The 20,794-nt window shown below is 38.4% G+C and overlaps 1 protein-coding gene across 6 annotated transcripts in view; it reads right to left on the bottom strand.

The window, feature by feature from the left end:
* The window catches only part of LOC144066816 (uncharacterized), a 127,235-nt gene that overhangs the window by 38,980 nt on the left and 67,461 nt on the right, over positions 1–20,794 (bottom strand). For all 6 annotated transcript variants that reach the window (XR_013297730.1, XR_013297728.1, XR_013297729.1 and 3 more), the window contains one exon: positions 7,306–7,343. Coding sequence is in view for 3 of the 6 variants with exons in the window: in XM_077590171.1 (XP_077446297.1) it covers positions 7,318–7,343 (26 nt within the window). In the remaining 3 variants the exon portion in view is untranslated. The remainder of the gene's footprint in view (positions 1–7,305; positions 7,344–20,794) is intronic.

Here is a 20,794-nt window from a genome sequence, read left to right on the forward strand (position 1 = left end):
TGTGTTTGACCAAGCCATGATAGCTTTTAACTTTACATTGATATATAATTTTGTATTGAAATAAAAATGCATTTTTTTTAATAGCGGTATTGACAATACTAAAAATTGTATCGTTGCAATACTATCTGTTATAAATACGTTTGCAATATGTTTCAGATTTCTTTTTTAATTGAATTATAGTAGTATACATAATCTATTTTGGTAATGACCTTTTTGTATTTATCCCTATAACTTTTAAAATAATGTTTCCTAATCTGATAGGTTTTTTTAAAATCACAATTTGGTTATTCTGCAATGTACAAATGTTTAGCATAATTTTTTTTAATCTCTTTTGGGCTAGGTGAATGTCTACTAACTATTTTTATTTTAATTGGCATGGTTTAATTAGTAAACAGAAAAGCTGCAAATGATTCTTTTCACAATACTATCATATATTTTTTCTTCTTATGTATTCACTACCGGTCAGATATAGATTAATCTATTATTGAATATACTTTAGAATTGTTATTGTCATGTCTTTAATTCTATTTTAAACTTTAAAAATACATCTATTGTTCCAAATGTTAATAAATCCATCTTGACATCTCTATTCCAACACTTAATTCTTCCTGGCCCAATAAAGTGAATCTAACAATTATGTTTAACTCTTAACATTAGTCCAAATAAAGACTCTTCACTTAAATTCTGGTGCCAATTTCACGCACTAGAGCTCAAAACAGCGTCCAATTCTTGTCACGCCACCTCTCCCCGATCTCCCACGCACATACGTCCGATATTTTATTGATAGCGCCACTTACACCGAGCCCCAAGTTTACCCCCTCTAAATTGTAGATGAGGTGTCTAAAACGCGAGAGTATTTTGTGCCGTAGGTAATATCGCGAGGAAAACGCGCATCCCGCATCGGCCAAAAACAATATAGCCTTCATGAATAATGGATACGCCGCTATAAGAGCCTATAGGAAGGCGGTGAAAAAAATGAAATATGGATGAGGACGCCGAGCCAGCAAAGGAGTGACAGGATCTCTGACTTTGACGTGAATGTCAGGTCTTCGTTTAACACGGGCCCGGTGACAAAGCAGGGGAGGGGCGCGAAGGGAGGGGAAACATCTGGCAGCGCCACCGAACGAACGCTTGACAGCTCGCAGATGTCGTCTTGAAGAATCCCAGCATCCACAGATAAATCACTGTGTCATTCATGACCCCTCAGGGTGCCATGAAAATGGAGCAGATTCCCTTTTTAATAAACGTCTCGCCTCGCCATTAATATATTTATATGTGCTTATGCACATTATTGAAAGCACGAGCCAGTGAAACGGTGCTATATGAGCTTATTTCTTATCTCCTCCTTCTCTCCATATGCTCATCTCTCACCCAACCCCTCTTTTTTTTTTCCCCCAACGCGCCGTAGAACTGGGATTTCAGCATTCGGGGGTTCACGTGGCGGGCACGGAGTCTTGAGGACCAAAAAGTTTGTGTTCCGTTTCAATCATTTAGTTTGGCAAAGTTGAAGCGTACCCGCCGGCGCCCGGGAGACATGCAATATGATAAGAAGGCTGTCTAACATCTGATAAGCAGTTTCATAAATACAGATGAAAGTGGCGAGGACAAGACTACGAAGAAAGGAGGAAAAGCGTGTGTCGCATCTTCAAATAATAGGCTGGTGGTGGCATCTGTAAGTACAGGGGCGCACGACTGATGTTAACGCACAAAAATGTCCTCGAGGTTTTACGTTTTTGCAAAAAAAAACTGTCTTGACTAGCAATACAGCTGTAAAAATCTTTGTTGGTTGAAAATCTGATTTGAGATGCTGAATTAATTTTGCAGTACTAGTACGGCACTAAGATGACATCATCGGGGATTACCAAGAGATAACTGATACTGCGCATTGTCTAGTTTTTAACCACTGGTCACCCTACCCAAGATGGACCCTCGTTATGCATGGTACTCGGACGTTTCGTCGAAAGACGTTTGGTCCCTGGACGTTTGGTCAAACGGACGTCTGGTCGACCGGACGTTTGGTAGAACGGAAGTTTGGTCGCTGGGTTGTTACTGTTGAAACCAGCTCTCAAAATTATAATCATGAGAGAGAGAGTGAGTTTAATATCTAAATATCTAATATCAAAATATCAACAGTAAACTGTCATAATTTGACAGCGAGCGAACCTGGCGACCAAACGTCCATTCTACCAAACGTCCGTTCTACCAAACGTCCTTCCTACCAAACGTCCGTTCGACCAAACGTCCGGTCACGGTTGCGCACACACAACAAGGTAAAGAAAAAAACTCAATTTGTTCCTCCTCTGAGCGAGATGCACCCTCCCACCAATGAGTTCATCACGAATAGATGTCCAATCCATTTGTACATGTTTTTCATTGACTGGCACCCCTCCCATTTCATATAGATTGGACGTCTAATGCCGTCAATCGCAATGAGTTAAGCTGTTTTAATAAAAATAAATAAAATGTTTTAGGTTCTAGTCTGTGGGGAAAAAAATTCAGTAATGAAGAAAAAAATATATAGGTGGCCCGGTGGAGGAGTGGTTAGCCCCTCGGTCTCACAGCTCTAAGATTCAGGGTTCAATCCCCATTGCGTTCTGACCTTCCTGTGTGGAATTGGCTTGTTCTTCCATGCTTGGCTGGTGGAACATTCTAAATTGCCCCTAACTATGACTGTGAATGCCCCCCGCCTGCTGCTCATTGTAGACTGGGATAGGCTCCAGCACCCCCCGTGAACCTTGTGAGGATAAGCGGTACAGAAAATGAATAAATTGAAATATAAAATGAAAAGATTAACAACCGTCATCTACAATGACAAGTTGACTAAGAAAAATAGACCCTTTAGTCCGTTTTCCTCACATTCGTTTAAAGCGTTTTGTTATGTGTCTTAATTATTCTCTGGCCAAACAGGTTGATGTGTGCTGGCGAATGGCATCCAGGCAGGTGGCATCTCCAACAAAGGCAGCTAATGACACCTAAAGGTTTCACCACGGGGGGATTTGCCGACTGCTCCCTGCCTGCCCGATGCTGCCATGTCAACCGCTTTGACCTTTGTAACAGTAGTTAGGCACACGCACACACACACACACATATACACACACTTGTGTGTGAATACAATTGCACGCATGCACATGTTCTAAAGCGGAAAGGACAATTTATTCAGAATATCGATCATATGGCATCGGTGTCAGTATTTTTTATTTATTTTTTGCTTGCAGGAAGTAAGGGAGCGCAGATTGATGCCTTGTCAGCGAACAGAACTTGTCATTAATAATGCATAAATCATCATCAGAATGGACAGAAATAGAAACCGTGGCAGTTATTGATGGATTTTGATGGATCGCGTAAAGAGCACGCTCAATGAACCCATTGACTTCCGCGGATGACGCTGGACGGTCATTTCATTTGAAGTGGAAGGGGTGGCATCGGATAATTGGACATCTACTAGTGATGAAGTCATTTAGGCATAAAGCAGAAGGATGATTGGACGCTTATCACTGTCAATGGGGCTGAAAGAGTCAACTGGTAATGATGGGGATGGGAATGGATCTATTGTCATCAATCTAAATGTTTTTTATTAAATGTGAATTACACGAATTTAACAACCTAAAAAATAATTAAAGTAGTTTACATTATTATATTACTAAGTTTAATTACTTAATAACACTAGGCTTGTCAAAGAATTCACCTTAACCTATTTTCAATTGCAAAAATAAATCATCCAAAAAATTAAATTTGACCAGAATATTTTTAAATAAAATATTTAAAAAATAAAATCCATGACAACTTTTCACCTTATGAAACACCCTAAACAAACTAAATAAAAATGTCAAAAATCAAAATAATATTCTACACAATGAATCCTTGTCAATTGTCAAACCATTCATTGATTGTAAATAACGAACTGAAGAAATAAAATGTTAAAAAAATATATACCTAAAAATAAAAAATACTCTCACCACCAATGGCAGGCAATGAGTTAAGTACAACTATATATATATATATATATATATAATTCAATTGCATGCCTACCAAACCTGAAAACTCCCATGATTCATCCCCGCTTCTTCCTGATGCGTAAGCATATTCCGTCTGTTTCCATGAAATATTAATTGCCTAGCCAATCTTTTGGAAATCGACATAAAGAACAACTCACAAGTCTTACATGACACAATTTAGTCAGCGTGCCATGTCAGCAGCAGCACACAAGCAGCACACAAGCAACCTGTTTTCCCACCAAAATGGTGCTGACACAAAGCAACAGATGACTTATTATCATATAATTGCAGCAATTCTGCCATCAATTTGCCAGAGGTTTGTTTACTCGCTAACTCTTTCGGAACAGATGCCGACGTGCGCTCCTCTTTTACTTTCAAAGCAGAGTCGGAGGTGTGACGAAAAGCGGAAGCTTCATTAAAATGCAAAACCTTGTGAAAGCACACCTCTGCTAGGTAGAAATATATTCATAATACTTTCTTGAAATTGTCTTTCATGGTTTTTTTTAACCCTTCCTAGGGCAAGTGACTGTTTTGGCTTATTTAACAAAACAACTACATAACTAACTATGCAACAGAATAAGCAACTAAACACACAGCTAACAACTCCAAATTATTAATTCAAAACAACTTCGCATTAAATTAAACTTGCAATGTCAGTCATGGATGGATAACAGAACCCACTTCTTCATTTCATTCGCACCAGAGTTGTTTTTGTGTGACAGCCAATGGGAGACTAGCAGAGTGTAGGGAGCTTGTCCAGCAGGACACAATGGTACTGCGGTAATTTCAAAATAAAATAACGGGTACGGGAAATTTATTTACGTTTAATTTGGATTTCCTTTTCAAATAATGAAACAGTAATTTGCATATCGCAGGGTTTTGTAACCTGAAAATGTTGCATGTATATTGTATTTTGATGAATGGATCTATTTGTGAGTTGGTAAAATGTTAATAAAACCTCCTTAGGTGTTTGTATGTTTATTTTGGATGACTGTTAATTTGGTGTCTGTTCCTTTATTATCCTGTTTATTTGAGGGCATTTAAGGGTCACATCCTGTTTGTTGGTATTTTGGGGCTTTATTAAGGGCATTTATGGGCCACATTTGTGTATTTGGGGGGCATTTCAAAGGGAAATAAACTGTTTTAATAACACTCTAAAGTTAATTTCCTATCTCTTCTTTTTATTTAGTTGAGTTAATTTAGTATCTTTGTAAGCACCCTATAAAGGCTTAAAAGGAAAACATGGCCAACGTGAAAGCAAATGCTAATTCTTCTCGAAAAATAAATGATTCAAGTACATAAGACTAAGTAATGTTTGAAAAATGTAACGTAATTAGCCGGCATTTTAATAGATGGTCAGGGAGCAAAGCCTGACAGTAAAAAAGCCACCATGTCATAAATTATGCAGATGTTAATGCATGCTCATCATTCAGCGCTGTTAGCACTTATTTTTCCAATTTTTATATTAACCTGATGCTTGTGGGTAAAACAAAATATTCACCTATCAGATGATGGCTGTGTGGTTACATATTTTTGATGAAGGGCCAAGCTAGAATACATTTTGGGAATATTTTAAAAGGGGAAAACATTCTAGCCTTGTGCGCTAAAATGAAATATTAATCATGTTTTCTTTCATCTATTCTCAGTTTAGTTAGATATGTAAAAAAAAAATTAAAAAGTTTGTAAGAAAAGTTTGTAATGGTAAGAAAATGAATAATTAGTCTAAATTAGTTATTTGAAATATTTTTCATGGAAGGCAAAGAAATCAATCTCTGATTAGTGTGTTTGTAAGGTACACAAAAAGTCCTTCTGTCAAGAGGTTAGGAAAAAGAAATGTTAAAGCGATAAACCTATTTCTCATGAAGGAAAATAAGCAATCAGTAATTAAAAAATAAATAAATACACATCTAGAACAAAAGCCAATTAGAAATAATTGCTTCACCTCAAGATTAAATGAGATTAACAAAGGAAAAATGTCAAATGCTGTTGTTGTTTTATAACACTAATGGAAAAGACACTAAAGATTGTAAATAGGAAGTCAGCTTGGATAGGCTCCAGCACCCCGCAACTCTGACTAGGATAGGCGGTGTTGAAAGTGAAGTGTAAATATTTGTTTTAGATTCACATTTATGCTGCGCCTATAAGTGTAAATGCTTATATTTGTTCATTTTAGTATGATTTCTGTATTGTTATTCATTTGTATACAGTATTTTGTATTTCTTACTTGTAATATTTTCTGAAAATTAAAAAAAAAGTCAGGTACAGCCCGAACGGACAGTTCCAACATCACATACCACATTGGAGGGATACAGGGCAGGCTGCCTGCTGACTCGCTATTGCATGAAAACAATGGGAAGCAGGGGGCCAAAAAAACTACTACAGTGGTATCTCGACATACGATCTTAATCCGTTCCGGGACTGAGATCGTATGTCGAGCTTTTCGTAACTCGAGCGAACGTTCCCCATTGAAAAACGTAAACGAACAAACAAATTTAAATTAACTTGGATTAATATATACAGACACACTCAAACATACGTTTAATGTAACTTTACACAAAACTGAATTCTAATTTTGTTTAAAATTGTTTTACCTTCGTTCTGGGCGGGTTAGCTGTTTGCCACGCCTCCACCCTCATGTTCGCTATCGATGGGCTGTTTGCTGTTGTATTCCCTTCAAAATATTCCGAAAATGATGCACACAAATGTCCTCACAATAGGATAACGCACGACCACTTGCCAACGAGAAGTAGTCTTGAATGAGCGATCGCGGGAGCTAACAGGCTAAGGAAGGAATAACAGCTTACCCACGTATTGATTGTGGGTAATGAAGTTTTATTCTGAGAAAGGGTGCCATTGGCTATCGGTGTTGTGTGCATGAGTATACTTCATTACCCAGAAAGCCCTCTTTTTGCCCGCGCATGCGCGTTCTGCGTTTCCTGGTCGATACGTAGGAGAAACTCATCTGAATAAATCGTTCAGTGCTCGTAGATATAGTAGTTATACACGAAAGAGATGCGGCAAAAAAAGACAGTGCGCTACAATGATAAACAGCATCTCATGTCATGGCCACCTGGCTTGGTCGCATCTCGAAATTTTGATCGTATCTAGGGTGAATTATTCGATCGAAATTTTCATCGTACCTCGAGCATGTCATAGGTAGAGCTGATCGTAGGTCGAGGTACCACTGTACTATGGAATGTACTACTACTGCTATGGAATGACATGTTTGGGAAAAAAGACCCACATAGACAGCATTATCCGACACCAAATAGGGTTGGCTGAGAAATTAAAATGAAAGAAATGTACTTACAGTTTTGTGAAGTCATCGGCGCGTCACCAGGTAAAAGCCTGCAAAATAAGCAGAACTGCTTTCAGCTAAATTGCACAAGCAATGTACATAACATCTTTTACAGCATTTGGAGTTAACAGGGCGAACAGCGCGAAAAGTAGATGATATCATTAGAGGGTGCCAGCTACTTAATCTCCCCTTCAAATTCTTAGCGCGCGGTGCCTGCCAGCTGTTCCTCTTTGAAAGTGACAGCTGTAGAAAAATGTAATGCGACATGACACAGTGTTTCATGAAAAAGATGAACCTAAGAGCCCTTCATCAAATGCTGGGAATACGGCGAGGCGCCACGGGAGCCGCGGCCGCCGTGACGGCGGGACAAATCGGAGCGGGACGCCCGCAAAAGTACACAGTCAGCAGCGAATTTCTCCCGACGCCAATTTGAAATGAGCACAGTTGCTTTTTAAATAGAGCCATTTAAAAGCCATGATTTATTCAGCAGGACTGAGCATTATTGGATCGGACAGAAAGCGCGGGGAGCTTTGATGATGCTGGCAAATGGGGATCGGACCCGTGCCGATTCATTTCATAGGTCGTTACCTCCGCGGTGGCCGTTGGCTACCTGCGCCAGGGACTTGCCACTTTGCGTGCGGGGACGGAAAAATGACTTTTTCCGTCCGTGTTGCGGTCGTGTCATTTCGATGGGGACCCAAGAAGGATTGGCTTCCGCCATTTTGGTTAGCGCAGCTAACAATCGTGGCGTAGTGCCATTGACGGTGATAGGTGTCCAATCCATTACGTCCAAATGGATTGGATGTTTGGCACGGTCACTGGCAATGAGATCTTGTTGGTCCAAATCGTCTATTTTTGTATAGTAAATTGGATGGCAAATGTATTGTTCTTTATTAGTCACATTTAATTAAAAGGGCTAATCCGTATATGTTCTCTCATTTTATTATTGTATTTACAGTTACATTTATTGTTCTAATTTAACACTTCAATGTTCTTTTAAAAGCTTTATAAGAGCTTCTGTATTATAAATTTGACTTGGCATTCTTAATATTTTTCGTTTTGAAACTGAAGAGTGACTGTTTTTACAGAATTTAATTGAAAGAGTTATCGTCATTGAAGTTGACTATTGTGACAAAGAGCAAACAACTCTTTTGCTGACACTCCTCTCTTGAAATGCATTATTTAGTCCAAGTTCTTTAAAGAGCAGACACTATTTCGCTCAATGCTAATGGCTGCCCGTGTGTATTTTCTTTGCGCCAAAAAAAAAAAAAAGCTCACAGTCCTAACTTCCTTTCTTTGTTCAAGGAAATTGCTATTGATGAGGCAAGTGGGTCAATGGAAGCCCACGCTGTTCATGTTAATTTGTTTCTTCTTCAATAGCATTTAAAATTTATACCAAGACCTAAACAAAAAGAGATACTCGGCTTCCTTTTTTTGGCGGGGACATTTTGTCATTTCACTCCAAGTCAATACAAATAAACACGTGTTTTTATAGATGAAATTCATTATATATACGTATATATGACAGTATTGATGAAGATGGACGTCAAATCTATTTGAACTAACTTCCCACAAAAATGAAGTTGACTTGATGTTATAAATTCACGAAATACACACAATCCTGCAATAAGACAAATCATCCAAACATCGTGAAACAGACTGTAAGATTCAACTCATTGAAAATGTCATGTGTAATTCAGACTGGACTTTAATGACTATATTAAAAGCCCTATTAATCTAAGGTAATGATAATTCATGGTTATTACCTTGGTGCATATCAAACAAATGACTTTTTATTGTCAGCTGCCATATTACAGGGGGCATGTGTTAACAATTTTAGAAATGAAAGCTAATTAATGAAGACAGCACACATTGCTAAGTCAATGACAGCTGCTTGACCTAATATGGGCTTCCGTATATTTAATTCCAGCATTTTCTCCTTTTCTTTTTTTGCCTTTTTTTTAACTATTGCTCTAAGCGACCTTTTGTGTCCCGTTTAATCATTTTGTCACTTTTTTTTCTTTCCATCCCTAAGGCCGAAAGTAGATTTCCTTGTTGAAACACCGGCACAAACCTTTTAATATCACAATGACGCAAGTTATACTTCCAGTGACAGATGTATTGAATTTATCTCTTTTGGCCAGTGGCTCAACATTCATTTTGGGAGTTTCGTCCTAAAAATGAAAGCTTTCGCGACTCATCTAACTTACAAAGAGACTTGAAGGCATGTTTTAAAAAAAAAATCTGGGCGTTGTTTTGAAAACAAGATAAAAGACAGGGATGGTTTGGGATGAAAATGATGAGGATGTAAACAAAATAAAATAAATAAGGGTGTTTTTTTGCACAAACATCTTCAAGAGCCTCCAGCAAAAAATGTTTTTTTAAAGGAAATACAACATTATTAAAAATATAATATACATAGGAATATTAGAGTGGACGTCTAACCGAGCAATTACTTCATAGTCAAGTGAGATAGTGGTAATTATTTATTATATTACTCAGTGGCGGGCCATCAGGGCCTTCAAGGCCTTCTCTGCTGGCCTAAGAAATCTGAATCATATGTTATATTTTGTCCATCAATACTTGATGTTGCTTTAACCATTCAGATTTCGAGTTGGCAACACCACAATGCCTTGTCGCAGGCGTAGGGATAAGTCATTGCCTTGTCGCAGGCGTAGGGATACGTCATCGCTTTCACCAACTATGATTGGCTAGTGATTAGCCAGAGCTACCAAACTGTATCTGCAGCGAGCTTCACAAGCAAATATATTGTTGTGTTGATTTAAAGCTATTTTCAAGACAGACTATACCAGAAGTACGACAGGACAGGCTCGACTTTCAGCATTAGCTTCGATGGCGATAGAAAAGAAGGACAAAAGAAAGGAAGATGGATATTGTGTACAGTTAAAAAGGATTTTTGAGTAAAATATGGCTATATTCCTAAATAATATGTCAATTGTGGGCCCGGTTCTGATATCTGAAAAGCTCCAGTGTTTGTATTTAATCACTAAATACTACTAGGAAGTGGATTTTACCTGTTGAAGGCGCTACGAGAAAATGCACGGACCGCCACTGATATTACTCATATTCTATTTTTTTTAAATCGTGGTGGTTTTGTCATTGGCCAAAATCAAACAAAATCATATCCAGAGCACAAAAAGTGGTTTCACTGCGACAATAATTGCTCATCAATCATTTCTGTGTAACATATTTTTTGAAATATTAACACATGGAAATGTTATCGTTAGGTATGGATTTGGGGGGGCAATCCCGGAAATTGGGGTTCTCACTTTTCTAAAAGTTCCTTTTATATCTGGCCCATTTCCCTTATATATTCCCACACAGTGCACTGAAAATGTCATTTTGTCAATTCCAACTGGTATATGCTGAGGCTTTAGTTATTTCCATTCCATTCCAGCCTGTCTGGCGCAAGCTATTTCCATGGAAATTACGACATAATTCTCTCTTGGACTCGCACATGTGCTCGAAGAGTAAAGAAATACCGGATCATGTGGAATTTTGAAAAAGATGACGTTTGGACTTACAAATATACCGCAAAAAGGAAGGGGATCAGAGCAGAGGAACGTTTCTGCTGATGATCCTAATCTGATTTATGTGGCAGAATCATAATATGAGGATGGAATCACGGAAACAGGATTAGAATACATTTCTTACAATATAGTGAGAATGGTTGAATTACCAATAAACAACGCGCAGGATGAATACACATTTTGAAGTCATGGGCTGACTTTGACGGCAGTAGACGTCCAATCTATGCGGATTGGGACGTCTGGCGGCGCATGAACGGATGCACAAACTTAACCCTTTCATGCAGAGGTTAATCATCCAAAATACTTAAACTACATACAAGCTTGCATGCACACCCTAATAAACCTAATATATAAATTTCATTTGATTTGACACTTTGTACTACAGTCCCACCTAAAAAAAAAAACAACTACTACTACTACTACTACTCCAGAATAATTAAGTAATACTACCACACATGCTAACAAACACACTTGTAAAGATAACCAAACACATTTGGCTACTCCAACTTCATAATTTTTGAAGATCCTAGTTTTATATAACATTTTAAAGTCATATTTCTACATGATTTTGAATCAATTCTCACCCAGCACACTGTAAAACAAACGTTTTTTTGTTGTACGAAACCTGGGGTCTTTGATTTGTATCATTATAACACAAAAAAAGGAACTATCCATTCTCTTTTTATGATTTGACGACATTTTCCAGAACTCATTTGTGACATGAAAACACCCCAAATTTTGTAAACTCACAAAAAAAAGAACTGCCGAGTAACCAAGAGTGACGTCCTTTTCTTCCAAAGTCATCTTTTTATTTTTTTTATTTTACTTTCGCCAGTCCTTGAGGGTGTATTAAAGAGAGAAAGCGAGGCGTTCTTTTCTGAATCTTTATGATCAAATTTCCACTCCAGTCCTAATGGCTACGGCAGATCATTACTTTGCTAAACCCCCGAGTGGAAAAAAAAAGATGATTAAAAGCCTAAAGTGCAATAATAGAGCGCACGTAGGTAGGTAGGAAGGAAGAGAGGATGTAACGCCACTTTATTTTTCTCTCATCGATTGATGCCAGTGTAAATGTCTCAAATTAAATGTCTAAATTAATTTATCTTATGATGGCGGGATGACCCATGCTTGAGCGCCCTTCAGGCTTGTAAAAAAACAAAAAACTCCTTTTTCCCCATGCCTGAAGGAAACGGGGGTGTCAAACAGGGGGTCCCGGCCCACATTTGGCCATTTGACAAAAGGAAATCTCAAATCCCGAATTTGTTTTTCGCTAAAATAATATTTTGGTTTTTTTTTTAAACATTTTCCATTTTTTAAAGCACCAAAAAGGAATACTTACCCTTTGGTGTTTTTAAGAGAAATAAAAATGGTCAAAAAAAAATTGTGCATGGCTTTACATTATTGTAACTGATGGGTAAATGTAAAAAATAGCAATTGTTTTTCTTATTTTGATTTGCTTTTGGCTAATTATAATGTAACCTAGAGCGCATTGAAATACTACATTTTGTCAGATTGCATTATACGCACATTGGCCTTGCTGTAAAATGAGATTAAATTGATCAAAACCCCTTGAATCGAATCGTGGAAGACTCGAATATCCTCTCGCCATTCAAAAAAATGCCATATCCTACCAAAACGCAAATAGCGACCCTTCATATTCCTTTTGCTTTCAAACGCGTGCATTTTCTGTCGTCCTGAGCCAAATTATAAAACAAGCCGCCAGCGCAAGACCCAGCAGAGCTTCTTTTTCACTGACAAAGCCAACCCCTGCTGTCTGAGATGCCGCCATCTAAGTCAATCCTCGGCGGGGGGGGGCTCTGGATGAGCTCCCCTGCTCGCCTCGGCGACCGCTCGTTGGTGAATGAACGTGTTCCGCATAACGTGGATGGAAAGCTTGATGGATTGATTGTGTACAGCGTTAACGGAAATTGCTATTGAGCCCTGGCCTGAAGGAGATGATGAGAGGGTGCTTGATGATGTCATTAGTTGTCAGCCAATCAGATGTAGTACAGCAACGGGGCAGTGAATGATGAGGTTTCGTTGTCCTCACAAGGGTCGCGGGGGTTGCTGGAGCCTATCCCAGCTGACTTCGGGCACCAGGCGAGGGACACCCTGAATCGGGAGCCAGCCAATCGCAAGACATAAGCCCATAAAGTACAACCAATCATAGCTAGGGGGCAATTTCGAGAGTTAGCTAACTAGGCGAGGAAACCGGAGTACCCGGAGAAAACCCACGCAAGCCCGGCCAGAACATGCAAATTCCTCAACTCCGCCGGGCTGCCTGCGGCTTTATCGTTCCAAAAATAAATGAATAAAAGGCCTATTTTTCAGCGGAATATCTTTGGATATCTCTTTCTGCCTGGCTCACCTCTGACTTTGCACTTGTTTGTGCTTTGGCTCATTTCTTTGTGCCTATAGATCCTCCCCCTCCTCCCACCTTTCCTCCCACTCCTCTCTCCTTGCCGGTGACAGGTTCCATTATCATGTTTCTCACGGCTCGCCTGCTCTCCTCCTGATGGATGACCTCACGCGAATATTAATTTAGTGTAGCATTAACAATATCACATCTTATTCTACACTTAGCTGTAGCTCCCCCAGCTTTTCTGCTCCGCCTGCCTCCATCACGGCTAACTAACCTCCAAACACCCTTCAAGCCACTTCTCTCATTTTCTTTTGTCACTTTTTTTCCCCCTCCCCATACCACTCTGACCAAAGTTGGCGATCAAAGTAACTTCTTGAACAATAAGCACTTTAAAAAAGGCAATGAAATGGCCTGCGGCGGACGTGGATTAGTCATTTGATCTCTGCGGATTTTTGTCGCCTGATGCAATCTTGGCATAAATGCAAACATTAATGTCCGTGACATTCATTTACGTGGCATTTACGCTGAACTCTATGATAGCGGTCCTTTTGAAGGCTAATGTTGAAGCCGGCTGCATAATTTATAGCCCGCATCTTGACACATGATGCATAATGAAAATGTAGAGCAAGGTGTAAATGTTGGAGAGAGCAGAGGTGGAGAGACAAAAAAATTAAAGACACCAGGAAGGAAAAATGGAAAGATGTGCATGAATATTAACGCTTTATAGGGCATTGAACTCATATTGATAGAGCTGGACGTCCAATCTGTTTTGCCTAGGATGTTTCGACCAAAAAGGCATACCTGTCAACCTCTGCCGATAACTGCCCTTATAAATGATTATGATTCATTCCCCTTACAAACCCCCCAAAAACCTTACAAACACCGTACGACTCGTACGGTGTTTGTAAGGTTTTTTGGGGGGTTTGTAAGGGGAATCATAATCATTTATAAGGGCAGTTATCGGCAGAGGTTGACAGGTATGAAAAGGCCCTATCATTTTTTATTCAAGTCACAATTAGCACATAAAATGATGACATGACATGATGAAAAATGTACAGGATTTTTTTTCCCTTCCCCACACGTTACGTCAGTCATTTCATTCCAGTTTTTGACACCCAAATAATCCACACTACGTGTACACAGTGTTGAAAAACTTGCCAAGGGGAGCATTAGCCTAATCACATTACACGCATCTTACGATTTCTACCCATAAATTGAATTAGAAGTGAATTCTGAGGAAAAATATTCCCACAAACCCTGTCTACCAATCAAAAATATTTCACCCTTCGACATGCCTCCAGGTGTTTATTGATCTAACCGTTTACGCTCTATGTTCTCATAGTATCGGAGTTTAAAAGAGTTGCTTCCGCTCGAAGGTAATCCACCTTCAATTGTGGTCGTTTTCCACCGTCCACGCGACCAAAGTCGGGCAAGGACGTTGAAAACGTTGAATAATCCGCCTATATTTTGAACGCAGTCCGTACAGGCTGAGGCTCATTAGAAGCTCGCCTCACCGCCCGCGCTTCGCCATTCAATTACAATCGACTTTTACAGTTCCAGTACATTAATGCGAGCGGTCGGACTAACAGGCGCTACTTAAGTGAGACCTCAGCGAGGGGGGAAACGTAGACTTTGTCACATTGAAGACAAAGGTGACTCATAAAGCTAGTCATTTATGCAGCGTCCAACTTGCATTAATACTGCAGGCGCTGCCCTTGGTAATATAGCAAAAGCCCTTCAAGTCTTTTTTTTTCTTTTGCTTTAAAGGCCATGTACTACACTTTTTTTACCCAAGTTAAAATGGTTGTCATCATCTAAAGTTGCTAAGCACAACTGAGAATATTCCTAAAAATGCAAAATTTAACATATTTGGATGTGTTGACAGTGCTTTTTGTACAAGCACTACATTTATGGGAGATTTAGATTGTTGGTGGAAGCTCAGTTTTTGTGACAGAAAAGGTTTGAAAGTAGAAAATCTCTTTTATTGTTGGTAGATTACTAATTTATCTGGTTTCTTGGCTTCCTCTTCATCAACAGTAGTTTATATATTTAGGTTAAATAGGGGAATTTAGGGTGCCCCCTACCCATAGTTGGTTCTTTAACTCAATATCATCGTTAATGGCAACTCAAAGAGTAAGAAGTACTTACTCACGTTGAACTCTACGACAATCAATGGCAATCATCTAAAGTCGCTAAGCACAACTGAGAATATTCCTAAAAATGCTAAATTTAATATATTTGGATGTGTTGACAGTGCTTTTTGTACAACCACTACATTTACGGGAGATTTAGATTGTTGGTGGAAGCTCAGTTTTTGTGATAGAAAAGGTTTGAAAGTACAAAATCCCTTTTTTTGTTGGTAGATTACTCATTTATCTGGTTTCTTGGCTTCCTCGCCATCAACAGTAGTTTATATATTTAGGTTAAATAGGGTCATTTCGAGTGTCACCTAACCATAGTTGGCTGAGATAGGCTCAAGCACCCCTCCACGACACTTGAGGACGAACAGTATGGAAAATGAATAAATGAAAAATGGGTAGAACAACAATAATATGGCTCTTAAACTCAATGTCATCGTTAGTGGCAACTCAAACAGTGAGAAGTACTTTTCTTTCAAATGACAAGCTAAGAAACTTCAGCCATTGTCAGAAAGTATGACCGAGCACTTGTAAAGTGGAAATTTAGCACACTCGGCCAGATCTATTCATAATTATGGATCACGCATTTAGAAGTGACAGCAAATTGGCACGGCAAATTAAAAAAAATAGCTAAGGTCGACCGATCGAAACCGTCTTTGCCATCTGGAAATTGTTCATAAAAGACGTGAGGCTTGTTTTTTTGTGAGTGATTGGTGACCGTTCCTGTGTGGATTTGGCCTGTAAGTCAGCTGGATACGCTCCAGCTCACCGGCAACCCCAGTGAGGGCAAGTGGGAAAGAAAATGGATGACTGGATTGCATTTAGAAATCACCAGAGTCATTTTACTTAACAAATAAATACAATATTGTATCATATAGTATAACACACAATCATTCCAACTTCAATTTCTTCTTTCCATGTCACAACATGAGACCAAGTAGCCCAAATTGCGATTAACTATGGTTGCCAGCGACCACAACTGCTGGAATGTATGACAAAAGCCGGTTATTTTCCCCTCATGGCTGTTTTCTCTTCTTCATCTGAGGAATTTATGACCACTAGCGAACATGTTTACATGTTCTTTGCTGACATTTGCGGTGATACTCAATCTCTTCGGCAAGCAAAAAGGCATCAGGTGAGTGCCATCAAAACATCAATGGCAATCATCAAAGACCGGCTGTACGCCATCAAACGTGTTTTTGTTCTCTGCCAGCTGCTCCCTCAATCATACATTTGCGTGAGCTCATCCATCAGAAACGGAGCGTTGTTGGATGGAAATATTTGTTTGCGCCATCATTGGTGCATAAGTTAAAGGTTGTTGTTGTCGTGGAATTTGGAAAATAATGTCAGAAATGATGTATGTATGAAATAGGTATGAAAATATGAACTATGTATGAAATAATCATTCATTGGGTATCTAACACCGTCAATAACTGACTAAGCCATGATTGCAATTACTGTTTTACAGTCAAATGAGTTTGCAGCTATTTAGTATTAAAAGAAAAATATATATATTTAGTTTCAAAATCAAGGAATCGGGAGCCAAAAGTTTTAAAATAGAAATTGAGATAACTTTTAAGGAGTATTTGAATAGAAATTACATCATTGTAGAGTTCAAGAGTATATTGCCACTTTTTTTTAAGTATTTGAAAGTTTTTCAAGGAATTTAGGAGTACTAGGTCACTTTTAAAGAGTATATCAGTGCATTTAAGAGGATGGAAATTGATTATAATCTATATTTCATTAGATTTATTTATGTATATTGAGAACAATAATAAGTGAATACATAAGATACTAGAGTTAAAGGATTTAATGTGGCTTTAGGGGGTATAAGTTACATAATTGTAGAGTTCAAGAGTATATTGCCACTTTTTAAAGTATTTGGAAGTATTTCAAGGAATTTAGGAGTACTAGGTCACTTTTAAAGAGTATATCAGTGCATTTAAGAGGGTGGCAATTGATTATAATCTATATTTCAATAGGTTTATTTATGTACATCTATGTATATTGAGATCAATAATAAGTGAATACATAAGATACTAGAGTTAAAGGATTTAATGTGACTTTAGGGGGTATAATTTTGGAGTGATTACATAATTTAGTCCTTTTAAGAGCTACACTAGTCGTTAGGTAACTTTCAAGTATTTATTTGTTGTTTATATGTTATTGTTTTGATTAGATTGAAGTGAATCATCAGCCAATACCACACATTGGCATCGGGAGCCAAAAAAAATGATATCAGTGTAACACTGAATGTAAGAGGATGCCTTTTGGGGACTTAAATCTGCTTACAAGGTCACATTGTGGAGACTCACCTTCCTTTTGTGGACAATCAAGTCCCAGCGTCATAAATCATTGCATTTTAGTGTAGGGAGGGGCAAGGTGAGGTTTAAAAATAGGCGCCAGTGGTTATGGAAAGCGTGAGACGGAAAATTAATGGATGTCAATGCAATGTCGTCTGTTGTCAGAGAATGAACGGGAAAGAAAGCCAAAGAATAATCATGCGGAATCCAATTCCACGCAGAAATGAGTGTGAATAATTAAGGCGCGGGAATCCCGCGAGGATTACGGGGTAGAGTGGGAGAAAATGAAGCAATGGTGGAGTGAAAGCTACCCCTGGCAACTCTTGACACGAAGCCCTTGGGGGGGTGACGGCCGGGGATGAGCAAAAGCCAAGTCAAAACGATAGAGAAATAAGCTTGCTGGCTGGTCTTGTCGCAACATCCAAAATAGGGCTGAAGAGACCAGGAAAGAAATATGGGGACGACTAAATGACAATAAAGGAGATAAGGGAAGCTAGCAGGGAGACTTTGGTCCCCAAAGCAGATGCTGCAGGCGAATTGCTGCTACGCTCGAGAATTGGAGTTCGGAAAAGACACCTTGCCATGAAAAATGCTCCACTCATTAAGATAATACTTTAAAATGGCACTTGACGTATAACTTGGGTGCATTATTCTAGTACTGCTAATGGTATTGGAGTTTGCATGTTCTTACCAGGCCTGCGTGGGTTTTCTCCGGGTACTCCGGTTTCTTTCCACATCCCAAAAATATGTATGGAAGGCTGGTTGAACACTAAATTGACCTTAGGTATGCAAAAAGGTCAGATAGCAGTTAGTCATAACCCTTCCAATGGCATTTAGGATGTAAGATGTAAACCAAGTGGTTTCCGATCATCCTTGAAATGATTTTCTCACCAGCAGACAAATGATCCGGTTCTAGATTAATCTGAAATTTTCCTAGTTTGAACTCAAATTGTTTATAGATTAACCTCGGATTGGTCGTAGGTTAACCTCGGCTCAGTCTGAGATTAATCTCGGATCAGTTGTAGGTTAATATCAGATCATTTTAGATTAATCTCAGATCTATTAATATATCAAATATATTAAGTTTCAATTGCTCGGCAAAGGCATCATTTCATGATTTAAGAAAAGGAAAACAAAATTTATTTGAGCAATGTTTACTATTGTAAGAGTACAGTCCTAACGGCAATAACTCTGAAAAATAACTTGAAGGTTGAGCGCATGCTTCTATTGTCTGGGGCTAAAATAGAAGTGCTAGATTTTGTTTTCAAAGCACCTTGAGAAAATTGCCAAGTTTGTAAGAGAGTCCAAATTTCCAGCTGTCAAAACAATATATTTATCCACCTCTAAATTAAGGCTTGTTTGGAGTAAACGCAGGCATTTTTTTTCTTTGTTGACTTTTAACAAAACCTGGCACTTTAGCACGAATACCAACAACCATCCAAAATCGGTTTGTTGGCGTAGGAACGGAAAATATGAACTTCATTGAACTTCAGGGACAAAAGGAACAACTACATTCTTAGTGATCTATTCTGTCACATTCTTCATGTGCAAAACAAACAATATATTGACTCAAACTTGTAAAATCAGGCCAAGTCCTTCAAATAAACGGAAGAAATATCGAGCGTAACCTTCAAACGTCCTCCCAAAATAGCGACCGCCAAAAGAATGGTCTCTCATCTAAAAACTTTTTTTCCTGTGATTTGCATGAAACTTAACTTGCGGCAAAGTTGTCCTGTGATGTGTTAAACTAGGCCGCACACTACACACGATATAAGAAGGTCAGAAGCAGAACAAGACAGCTCGCGCATGGTGTGATGAAAGCGCATGAACTTTTCAAAAAGAAATGTTGCTACGCTAGAAAACTTGCTCGCCATCCAGGACGTGAAGGTCTGTCCGCTCATCCCAGGGACTTGTAAAGATAACACTGGGCAATTGATGCCCAATTAGTCCAGATAACCCGTTCGATAAATTCTTCGGGTCCAATTTCACTTTAATTGTCTGGATTGGATTCAATTAGAGGGAGAACTTGGAAAGTTCAAGTGGCGTCTCCACAGGCTATAGTAGGAGGTCCCAACATCCCCCGTGTACTTTAGCATACATGCGTGAATGGACAGGAAAAATACATTATTTTAATAGGGTGGCTATTAACGATTGTTTTGATGAATCATTAATTATTTTTGAAATTTAGTACATCGTGGGATATAGCTCAGGGTTGAAGATTTTGGCAGTAAGGCTGCAGAGGAACTTAAAAGTACGCACTTAGAAAGGTTTCAGTGTAATTATGTAAATATTAGTGTTTACTAAAGCATAACCAGTAATCCCTTAATTTTGTTAATTTGAATGTAATTTAAAAAACTAAACTAAAATTGATCAGAATATTTATTCGTTTTCATTTTTTAAATAGGAGATGCTGTATAAAAAATAAAATAGAATTCAAAGTAATACCATTTAAATTTTAAAAAGTACATCTAGTATGAAGTCATGGGCATCGACAATATTCTGATATCTGAATATATATATTTTAAAGTATGAAATGCATTTGTTACCTTTCCTATTTTATAATGATAAATACAAGTCAAAGTTGGAAATGGATCTTTTTTAAGTGTAAAAATAAATTCAAACATAAAAATAAAGATTTTTTAAAATGTACTATTTCAAAACTTTAAAAAAACAATATTTCAGAAAATCCTATTGTAATATTTGTCCATCATTTGTCGATTAGTTCATTAATCATGGCTGCCTTTGACTAATTAAATGACTGCATGCCACGCCCTATGAAGCAAACAATTTGCAGCATTTTGAGAAGAAATATTTAATGCTGTGGCCTCTAAAATGTTCATTTTGATTCAAGATGGAGCTTGTGTTTGCACTGCCTGCTGTTTCCATATCTACCTCAGTTACCTTCAGCATGGGGGTCCAAACACCCCACTGCCAAGCTTTTAAATAAAATACATTTACTTTCATTTACCGCATTTACTCATTTCCTTCATATACTTGAAACTGTTATTGAAATTGTATTATTTTCTTGGGCGTACGCCTCCGTGAAGCTCCATTTTTGATTGGTCGTTATGCATTGTATGCTTTGTAAAGAAATAACAGGCCCGTGCGTATTTTACCGTGCAGACGAAGATATGAAATGCAGTGATG

Source organism: Stigmatopora argus, chromosome 21 (assembly GCF_051989625.1).
Source record: "Stigmatopora argus isolate UIUO_Sarg chromosome 21, RoL_Sarg_1.0, whole genome shotgun sequence".
Classification (NCBI taxonomy): Eukaryota; Metazoa; Chordata; class Actinopteri; order Syngnathiformes; family Syngnathidae; genus Stigmatopora; species Stigmatopora argus.